Source organism: Camelus ferus, chromosome 32 (assembly GCF_009834535.1).
Source record: "Camelus ferus isolate YT-003-E chromosome 32, BCGSAC_Cfer_1.0, whole genome shotgun sequence".
Classification (NCBI taxonomy): Eukaryota; Metazoa; Chordata; class Mammalia; order Artiodactyla; family Camelidae; genus Camelus; species Camelus ferus.
In genome coordinates, this window is record NC_045727.1 from 13043245 (window position 1) to 13054583 (window position 11339).

The window sequence follows — 11339 nt, forward strand, 5'->3', positions numbered from 1 at the left end:
CCTTGAGGCCCCTGCAAACCAGTAGTGCAGGCGTGGGAAAGTCACTCTTTCTCAGCCTCAGTCTCCTCACCTATGAAGTAGGGGTGCCGGGACACCTTGGAAAGGGCTCTCCCCCCCCTCCCCTCTAGCTGCACCGGGCCCACATGTGGCTACTCCACTCTCACCTGGTGTCGGGTTGGGGGCCACACCTGATGTTTGCTCATGTCCTCCTCCTCGGCACATCCCTCTTTGCCCCCTGACCCACCCCCCACCCACTCCCCTACCTTGAAATGGAAACTCTCAAGTCAGAAGCTTGTTTTGTATTTTCTAGAAAATGAATAGTGCCTGGCTCCTAGCGCCCTGGCAAAGACAGGAGCGTGGATTCACTCACCGGAAGCAAGAGCTGTGCCAGGCTTCGTTGACAGTCCTGTACAACCTCTGGTTCGGAGCGACGTGGTCTCCACAGCCCCGACACCTCCAGGCATCTTCACCTGCACACAAAACCAAGGGGTTCAGAGGCTGAGGTAGCAGGTGGCACAGGGACAGGGTTCCTACTGGGTAGAATAAGACAGAGTCATAGACCCTCATCCTGAAGGGGCCGGGCGATGCTCTGTGAGGTGCAGGATTCCCTCCTGGGGGCACAGGATCCCGGTGAGCTCTCATCCAGCCTGCTCCTCTCTCCCGGGACAAGGAATTCATGGTCTCAAAAGTCTCGTTCCAATTTTTAAAAAGCGGTCTGGCGGTACCTTTTTCTACTGGAACAAAACCTGCCTTTTCCTTCAGCCTCTGCTTATAGTTCTGAGTAGACAAAATGAACAAGGTCTGTTTTTTCAGGGCAGCCTTTCCTACAACCATCCCCAACCAGGACCCAGACTCAGAAACGTCTCCTCTCTGGGTTACATGTGCTGCTGCCTTTTCCTGTTCCCCCAATGTCCTGGCTGTGCAGACTTTCCATCTAGGAGCTCGTGCATTCAACCAACATCATGGGTCCTCTTGTTCCACCCATGGGTCCAAGCTCTGCATTGGAGGCCGTTGGATAAATTATCCCTGCTCCTCAAGGAGCAAAATCTACTCGCAAAGAAACATTCTTCCACATTATAATTTTTCACCGAGATATTATTTCAGAGGCAAAAGCAAAGTGCAATTTTAGTTCAAAGAAAGAAGTTGTGAGCGTGGAAGGGAAAGAACAAACATTTAACGAATGCCTCCTACATGCCAAGAACTGTGCTAGGTGCTTTCACAGACCTAATCTCAGTTAATTCTCAAAACTATCGGGTGAGACAGGTATTATTATTCTCATTTAACGAACGAGAGAACTGAAACTTGGGGCGGGCTTGACAGGCCAAGGGGCAGGGCCAGCATCCCAACTCAGGCCTGGCTTGTTCTAAAGTCCATGCTTGTTCCAATCTCCTGCGTTAGGTCCTGCTCATTCCACTTGGGGGAGCCAGCAAAGTGTCTATAGGGGCAGCTGAGCCTTGAAAGATGGGGAACGTTTACCAAAGGCTGAAGGAGGATGGGGAAGTACTGTGTAGACTGAGAGATTAGCATGGGCGTGGCACAGGGTCGGCCTGTGTCCCTCCAAAAGGGACAGAACACAATACCCCTGGGTGTGGCTCAGATGCCAACTTCTTGAAATAAAGACAGCTGAGATCAAGCTGTGCTACCTGACTCAGCCCTAGAAAGTGGGACATGGTTGTTACAAGACTCTCTTGTGCGCCTCGTGTATGCAGCTTTGTTCTCTCCTGGTAACTCCAGACTGCCACAGGCGCAGTGACAGTCACCGGACCCTGTTTCACAGGCACAGGGGCCATGAATAGACAATGCGCGGCTCCGGGCACTTCAAGACTGCTTGGCGGCATTCTGGGGCAGCCAGGGCACAGACAGCTGTCCTCATGCCCCGGAGGAGGGTTAGACAAGCTGGCAGAAGAAAACCGCGACCCACCCGCCCCCTCCCGTACATGCTCATCACCCCCAGGATCTAAACTTCTTAGACTTTTTGGAGCCTTTTGGGTTTGGGGGTGATAGTTGTTAGACAGTGCACCATCAACCTCACTAACTCCAAGGCAGAAAGTCTGAAAGACTCACTCAAATTGGGTTGTGGACAGTGGGCGAGACAGAGAATTAATGAGAGGGTTTTTAATGAACAGACATCCAAATCTGTGAAGCTTCTGAGGTACCACTGTAAAACATTCTGGGACCTCTTACACGGAAAGGCTTTTAGATCACTGCGCCCCACCCCCAGCAATTCTCATTATTTTAAGCCACACCTTGTTTCTTGTTTTTACTTTTTAACCCAAAAGGAACAATCTCTGACCTGACCACCCAGTTACTCAACAATTCAACTTCTTGGCTCTGAGTGACTTTTGGCCGTTTCCAAAATTCAAAAAGAACCAGGATTTCCACTGTGAGGACAGTCGAGATAACTTGTCATGGCCACACCATGTCTCCAGGGCCTGCCTTGCTCTCCAGTCTTAAGAAACATAAAGCCATTCAACACTTAACATCTGCTCTGCGCCAGGTATGAGGGGCACAAAAATCAAGACCCTTACTCCCTCTTCTCACACCCCTCTGGCTCCACCTTCCAAACGTCTCTCCAGTCCTTCCCTGTCCTTCAGCACAGCCCGAGTTCTGGTCTTTGGCGTCTTTTCCTGGCATCCTGCACGGTCTTGGCTGGCTCACTCAGATACCCCAGTGTCTATAGAACTCAACTGCCGGACATGGCGCTCCTGTCCTGCCCTGTCCCACCTCACCATTATCTCCACCACCACTCCCTTCTCCACTGACTCCTTCCAATTGTCATTTAATAAATTCAAGTCTGTCCCATTAAAAGAACTCTGGACCTCATTTTCTCCTGTGGCCACCACACTTGCTTCCCCACTGCACAGTTACACATATTAAAAAGTTGTCTACACATCACCGCCCTCATTTCCTCACTTCCTATTTACTGCATAATCCATTGCAATCTGACTTCCACCCCTACCATTTCTCTGAAACTGTCTCACCAAGGTCAACAATGAAAGCTTATTGCTAAATTCAATGGACACGCTTCAGTCAATCTTCCAGAAAATATTTATCGCCAACTACGTGTCTAACACTATGCTCGGGAAAGAGCAGCAAACAAGAGAGAGATTAAACACAGAGCAGATATTAAACAATAACACAATCATTTTAATTATAATTGAGGCAAGTGGTATGAAGAAAACATCAAGTTCATAACTAAGTAAATGGGGTGGGGTAGGGCAAACAAGAACATATTCCTTAAGGAAGTAACTTCCAAGCTGAGCTCTAAAGGCTGAATAGAAATTAAGTAGGCAAAAAGGAGAAAAGGGTAAACTGGAGATTGGGAATGGGGGGGGAACATGTGCAAAGGTCCTGAGACAGGAACACAAACCCCTCACACATCATTTAAGCTGGCTATTGTCAGCTCCAAAGGACTAGGGGAACCAAGACCAGTCCCTGGCCTAGTACAGTCCCACAGTAAACATTAACTGAAGGAACGAACATCTCTCTACAAGGCGGCCTCAAAGAACCTTTATCTTTCATCATCCCTTACAAAGAGATGCACTGGTCACATCTTGATCTATTTTCTATTCCTGCCACACATATTCATGTTCTTGCATCCTAACATTCACACCTCAAATACTCTGTGTGTTTAGGATACTTTATTTCCTCCCCTAATCAAACTTCCATCCTTCCTTGATGGTCCTCCAAAGGCAGGCATGTTTGTTTCATTCTATTACCTGTTTTAAATCATTTGTTCTGTAATTACAGCTTATTATGTTTGTCTCCTTCAGTCCCTCCCTCTCTGCAACACTGCTCCCTCCACAAGGGGCAAAGACTGCATCTCGATCATCCTCAAATCTCCAGGGCCTAGCATAAAGCCTGATGCAGAACAGACACTCCTTTGTGTGACAAATCTAACTGGAAAACTGGATCCAACAACTACCAGCTACAAAGGTAATTTCCAAAGATAAGCTCCAACGGCAGCAGCGATGATTCATCCAGAATGTTTTCCGGCTCCCCCAAATAAAGTCACATGTAGACGCACAGTTTATCATGTTGTACCTGAGCAAGACTGTTCACCCAGAGCCTTCAGGGTCCCAAGCCCAGACTCTCCTCCAAAGAATACTCGTGGCCTCTTCAGCTCCCTTACAGCCCTTAAAGTCAATGATCTTAACCCTCATGCAACCTTCATTCTAGGAAACATAAGCGAAACATAATAATATAAAGTCTTGGAGATTTCTTTGAGGTCCAGTGGAAGATCAATCAAGAGTCCAGTCAGTCTGGGAAATTCTTCCTCTAAGAAAATACTGCATCGTACCAGGCTGTTCACTCTCCCTCTATTGTTTACCTCTCCTGTTTGCAGACTTATCAACAGTAGCTATTGATTGTCAGAGTCCAGAAAGGGAACTTAACTGAGTAAATGTCCCCAGCAGTTTCAAACAATATGGAGCCCTTGTTAGGTGTTTAACAATCGGAAAACCATGCCTTCACAGTTATTATTGGGATTTGTTGTTTTAAAGAAATTGTAAGTGTACCATGCAAACAAGGTGAGAATTGTTAACAAATGGCTCATTACAAATGTTTTCACCTTTAGGATCTTTTTCAAATACTGGTATAAAATATATTCAGCTTATATACCCTTCTCTCTGCCAACTTAATAATCAGCTATGTGACCCTCAAACAATCCTTGAATCCACTGGGGCAGGCACCAGGGTGGCAGGTTAATAATGCTGGAAGGGCCTTTAGAAGTCACCTACTCGAACCCAACCCTTTCATTTTCCTGAAAGAAAAATGGACTTAAAGAAAGAGAACTGAGTTGTCTAACCACCAGAAAGCTGGTCCAGGAGGGGCTCAAACCCAAGTTCTGAGACTACCAGACTTGCTGCATTTTCATGACCCTAGATGGCCTCAGACAAGTTGAGACTTGCTCAAGACTACACAGGTATTCAGCAGAAGGGCTCAGCCTGGTACCCCAGCTCAAAGCCAGTATATTTCCCACAAGACACTAATGTTCACCTTAATCTTGGTCTAAGAGCTGAGTTTCTGCAAACTAGTCCTTTTCTGACTTCAAAGTGGTGAGAAATCCCCAAGCACTGAGAGCTCATGAGACCGTAAAGCCTGGCCTGAACCAACATGCATAGACCCTATCCTTTCATTTGAGAAGAATCTCTGGTTGCTTCTCATGTTCCACTAGACAATGAAAACCAGGAACAAAACCCAACCAATTCAGTGCAGCACAAAACAACAAGTATGGTAACTGCTGGGCCCCCTGGGAACTGGCAGGTCAGGTATATAAATCCCACTTGTTCCAGGATAAAGAGGAAGCAGAGGGGCAGGGCAGCAACTGGTAGGGAACAACCAAGAGAGAAAAGATCAGATTTTAATGAAGTGACTACCAACAAGGCTAACAAAAATGATTAATGTTCCTCTGGATACTCTCCCCTGTATCCCAAAGGGTTTTCCTCCTCGCTAGCTTATCAAATATTACCAAAGGGAGTGTCTCAGGAAGAAAGATTACATGATTTCTAAAGGAGCCTTGGGACTTCTCTGGACCTTAGATTCTTCCTTCATAAAAAGAGGGATCAAATTATTCCTTCTAACTCTGAGAGTCTGTGACACCAAACCAGGGGCTTCTCATTTTTCAGGTTAAGGCACAGCCACAGGCATCTCAGCACATTTCATTCCTGCCACTGCTCTCTTCCGCCCTTTTGTTTATTAGGAAAAATGTGTAAGGTCAAGCAGAAGAACCAGAGTTAGACCCGGGTTTGAAACCTGGCTCTGTGTCCTTGTGCAAATTATTTAACCTCTCCAAGTCTGTTTCTTAAACTTTTTTTAAAAATTGAAATACAGTTGACGTATATTTTGTTAGTTTCAGGTGCACTACAGAGCGATTTGATGTTTGCATACACTATGAGTTGATTCCGATAAGTCTAGTAGCCACCTGTTCCCATACAAAGTTATTACAATGTTATTGACCATATTCCTGGTACGCTATATTACATCCCTGTGGCTTACTTACTTTATAACTGGAGGTTTGTGCCTCTTAATCCCCTTCACCTATTTCACCTTCCTTGTCTCTAAATCTTTAAAAAGAGGATAATACCACCTGCCTTACAGCATTACCAGAAGGATTAAGAGAAAAAACATACTATATGTGAAAATGCCTCCCATAGTGCCTGGCACTTGGTTGGCAACTGAATTGTAAGTAGCTTTTCTTCTTTCTTTCACATATATCTAAGGGGTTGGCAGGGGGAAAGGTTGCACTAAATACACTAATGTCTAAAATTTGAAAGAAGTGTTTCAAAACAAATTGAGCAAATGTTTTCTATGTGTCTGTGCGCAAGACAAGGCCACGCACTTCTGGGGCCCGTGGTGAGTACTTGTGGGGTGACAAGGATACACAGAAAAATAAGACGCGGCAGAGAAGGACAAACCAGGTGCTGGGGGCAGGGCAAACTTGTTAGAGTAACAAGACACGTGGTAGAGAAACTAAGACAGATGGTTCCTGTGGCTTTCGGGCACTCAGGCTCTCACTTCCAACCTCAAGTTGACTTAGCTGTGAATGAGTAGGCATTTTCTTATTGAGGGGAAGGCCTGTAAATAATCTCTTCATTGGAGGACTGGTTAACCAATCCACACATTCTCAGATGGCAGTTTTCTACCTGTTGTCAATGGCAGGGAAAAACTACTTTGAGTCCTAATTATGACCCAGCAGTGTCCTAAGCATTACGCAAGCATGAACTAATTGAATATGAAGCTTCCAAGAAATAAGGACTAGTACTGAAGGACTATTATTGTTCTCATTTTACTGAAAAGGAAACTGATATCTCAACTAATGAGAGTTAGAGCTGGTATCAGACCACAGGTCTGCTAACTCCAAAGTCTATGTCTTTAACTACATTTTAGACTTTCTTTCCTGGGAAAATAAACTACAGGCAGAAAGATCTGACAAAATAGAATCCCAGGGTGGATGCTCAAGGTATACTTTAATAGAACCAGGCAACGGTTTCATGTTTTAGCTACTGTTGGATGTGAATTAATAGATAAGAGTCTAATTCTTGCTCCTGTATAAAGAAAAAGTAAAGAGTGGGAGAGAATATAGACTTATAAGAGATGGCTACAGCTCCACATCCATTCTTATGAAATGCTGAAGTGACATCTAGGTGGTGGGCCCCACCCCTTCCTAGTATGCCTGAGACCGAGCACCTCTCCCCAAGTTTGCATTGATCGGAAGCCAGCCCTGGACTGGAAATCAGCCCAGCCTCCCAAAGATGCAGACACCCACCAGGAATGTGGAAAGCCTAACACTGCTTCTTGAACACAATGGGTTTCTATTTAGCTTTTAAAGCCTTCTGGCCTTCCTGGACCCTACCTTGCTTCCTTCATCCCATATTCAGTCATTCAAGTCATCCTGCCCTGCCCATGACATGAGGCATTTCTTTTGATTGGTGCCTCCTCCTCCATTCCTATCACTAACAACCTCAGCTCAGGGCCCACTGTACCCACCTTTCAAGTGGTGCCCTTCCTCACCCTTGTCCAATCCACCCTGTCCACCAATGCCAGACTGACAGTCTACAAAAATAAATAAATAAATAAATAATGCCCACCTCAGGACTCTTTCCACCTCTAAATCTATGGTCTCTACTGCAGATCAGAAAATTCTACAAGCCTGGCATTAAACCCTCTGCAGTCTGGCTTCACCCAGCCTCTCAGACTTATCTTCTACTTCCTACAACTCTCACACCTCCAAATCTTTGCCTCCACCACACATATCAATTCAACATCCCTTGTGAAGACCTTGAATTTCCCTGCCTTTGCAATCCTACTCCCAGTTTCTTCCTTACCAGGATATCATCCTGCCACTACCTCCCCCCTTTTTTAAACCTACCTAAGACTTCTCAAACTTTACCTCCTTCAAGAAGCATTCCCTGACCAAATCTGGTAGCCACCCTGGACACCTTGCTGTTCTTCAAACATGCCAAGCACACTCCTGGCTCAGGGCCTTTGCTCAATCTTTCTTTCCTTTCTTTCTTCCTTTCTTCTTTCTTTTCTTTCTTCCTTTAGGGGGCGGTGATTAGGGGAGTGAACCCAGGATCTCCACTTGAGCTATATCCTCCTTCTTGCTCATTCTTTTACTCCCTGTCAAGAATGTTCTTCCCTCAGATGTGCAAATGGCTCACTCCCCTGCTTCATTTCTCTGTTCAGATGTCATTAACCAGAGAACTTTCCCTGACCTCCTGCTGCTCCTATGCCCTTATCATACTTCATTTCTCTTCAGAGCCTTTATTCCTGATGTAGAATATTCATATATTTACTTACTATCTATCTCTCACCACCAGATCATACACTCCAGGAGGGAAGGTATTTGGTCTATTTTGCTCCCTCCTGTATCCCCCAGAGCCTAGAAGTGTTTGGCACACAGTAGGAACTCAATATATATTTGTGGGATGAATGTATGAAGTTCTCCCTCATTTTTGAAATTCCATAATGTTACCCCCTACAAGCCTTAAAATCGCTTGCCTTCATTTGTCCATTTTTCTCAGTGACTCTAAATAGTGAACTTCTCGAAGGCACAAACCACGTATTATACAATTCCACAAATATTTATTAAGGGCTTACTGTGTGCCAGGCTCTGTATGTCTCAAAGACCCTGGGAATATTGGATAAAGCACTGGAGAAGTCCTAGGTTAGTCCTGGCTCTACCACCAGTTGAGTGACCCTAGACAAATCCATTTTCCTCCCAGGGCCTCAGTTTCTTTACATTTAAAGTGAGGAGCGTTACATTATCTCAACCCTCTCCCTGCTTTCATCTGTTAAAATTTGTTAAGAGGTAATGCTTGGCCTAGCCTAGTGCCTGAGACATCACAGATACTCAGTAAATATTTGATTTCTTTGTTGTTGATTCTCCTGTTATGCAGGAATCTAGTTGTCTTGGAACAGAGCTCAGACAGAACAAGTAAAAACTTTCAAGTCCCACTTCCTTCTCTGACTCCACGGGAAACTTCATCCTGGTGTTTGCAATACAGAGAGGATGAACTACCAAAACTGAAGCTGGAAAATATGAACTCTGACTACCACCATTTATTTGGCTATGGAACCCTGAACAAGTAATTTTGGAACCGTAGTCTCCTCACCCCATTAAAAAAACGCCATACTGGCCTTCGCTCAGCTCTGCAAAGGCATCATATGCCCCCCTACCTCAGGGCCTTTTTTTGCTGTTCCCTCTGCCTGGAAAGTTCTTTGCCCTTTCCTAACTGGACTAGCTTCTACTCATCCTCAGGGGTCAGCAAAAACTTACTTTTTACAGGAAGGTATTCCCTATCCACTCATAGAGCACTTACCTCAATTGCTCATCTCAGTTATTATGGCATTTCTCTCAATTGTTACCTCAATTATTTAATGTCCATCTCTAGGACTGTAAGCGCCACAAAGGCAACGACTGTGTCCATTTTGTTCATCACTATACTCCTCAGTATTTGGCTAAGTGCATGGCACAGAAGCATTCAACAAATATTCTTATGGAAGAATGTACAAACTTTCTGGTTCACTCAGAGAAAAATCTAATAAACACTATTGCACTCTAAGATCTTTCACAAGTTTCTGACAATCAAGGTTGAAGACAGTGAACATATGTTACCCAGAGGCCAAAAAATGTCACAGGAACTCATCTGAACTAAAGAACCCTGGAAGCTAAAAAAAAAAAAAAAAAGTAAAAGAGGAAAGCACAGGGAGCATTTCTACCCCTAGCCCTCTCTCACCAGGAGACTATTATCAAGAATGCAGGGAAAATCCCATGCTCCCACGGTGAGGAAGTGACCCAGTGGTGGCCTGGTCCTTGTATTCAGGATGGAGGAAGTGAGTGTCCAGAGGCTGAAAGCCAGGAAGCGGGGGCAGATATCCAGGACAGCCTCCCTCCTCCACTATTCCCTTCTAGCAGCTCTAGAAAGCTTCTGGATGCTGACCCTGGTCGACCTAGAGGCTAGGCCACTCACACAGGTGGCTGGGAGACACAGGCAACAGAAAGTCCCTGGTGCTGGGGGAACAGGCGCGGAGAGCAGGAAGCTGCCAGGTGGTGTGAGGTGACCGGTGGGGATCGCAGGCCCAGCTAACCTAACCCTGAAGCTACCCTTCACCCTTAGACACTTCCTTCAGAAAAGTCTTTGGCCACATTCCTCTCTTGTCTCAGAGAGACCATGAGACGGCTCAGAGTCCCCCGGGGGCCTACCTTCCCCAGGAAGAAGGCTCTGCTCTCTCCCTACCCCCAATCATGTCCTCAACCCCGAGAGTCCACACTGCTTTATTTCCTGCGAAGAACCCCAAGTCCCAGGAGACCGTAGGCACCAAATACCCGCCAGGGGGCCTTGGATCCCGTGGGTAAAGTCACACTCTCCTTTATTTTCCACAGAAAACCCAGAACCCGGGGTAACTCCGTCCCCTCAGAGCTGCCTCCAACTCTGAGGATCCTGTACTCCTCGTACTCCCCAAAACCCTCACTCCTAGGGAAACCGGGTTTCTCAGCTTCCTTAGAAAAAGTTCTAATTTGAGGACCTGCGCTCGTCAGGTCCACCAAAAAAAATTAATAAATAAAATAAAATAAACGCCCCCCATTATCCGTTCTTCCCAGGGACCTCAACTCGCGGGAAGCCGCCCAACCCAAATGCGCCCGCCCTCTCCGCGAGCCTTCTACCGCCGCCCCCTACAGCCTCCGAGTCTTCAGGGAGCGGTGTGCTCACTCCCCCAATTCTCCAAGGAGCCGGGCCCCACAGGGGTCCACTCAGCCCGAAACCCCCGAGAGGCAGTCGGCTTCCCTAGGGCGCCCTGGGCCCGGGCTTTCGAGATAACGGCGGCACAGGGCGGGGCGGCCCTTCCTTACCCGCCTGCGCGGCCATGGTCCCGGGGGCGCGGAAATGGAGAGGAGGAGGCGGGAGCCACGACAGCTCCGCTCAGCTCCCGCCGCCGCCTCAGGCGCGGGAGATCTTCAGCCCCGGGGGCGACTAGGATGCGCCGCCTACGGCGCCCGGGGAGGACCAAACCGCACCTGGCACCGGGGCCCGCCCGCCGAAGCTCCGCCCCAGCCGCCGCCAGGCCCCGCCCCCGAGAAGGCCCCACCCCTGGCTCTGGCTCTGCGGCGGCCCTGGAGCCCCCATAGCTCGAGCGGCGCCCTCTGTGGGTGCCCGAGCTGGTGAGAGTGACTGCGCAGGCTGGAGATCGCCACACATGGGACCCTCTGCTCATTTTACAAATGCAGACAGCTGAGAACCAGAGCGGACAAGCTCAACTACCTCAAAATGGCTTAGCTCATTAGGAGCTGAGCTGGGATGGGAACGCAGACTCTTAACCACCTGTTTAAAGCTCTT

At 47.2% G+C, this 11339-nt stretch overlaps 1 protein-coding gene across 2 annotated transcripts in view; it reads right to left on the reverse strand.

Annotated features, from left to right (window-relative positions):
* Positions 1-11037, reverse strand: part of LIMK2 (LIM domain kinase 2) — a 50666-nt gene extending 39629 nt beyond the window's left edge. The window contains exons 1-2 of one of the 2 annotated variants that reach the window (XM_032471531.1): positions 10856-11037; positions 371-470 (exon numbers count right to left, since the gene is read on the reverse strand). In XM_032471531.1, the coding sequence (XP_032327422.1) occupies positions 371-470; positions 10856-10871 (116 nt within the window). In that variant the 5' untranslated portion in view covers positions 10872-11037. Of the gene's footprint in view, positions 1-370; positions 471-10855 lie in introns of those variants that run through there. The other variant, XM_032471532.1, reaches the window with a different exon arrangement.
* Positions 11038-11339: the final 302 nt, after the last annotated feature.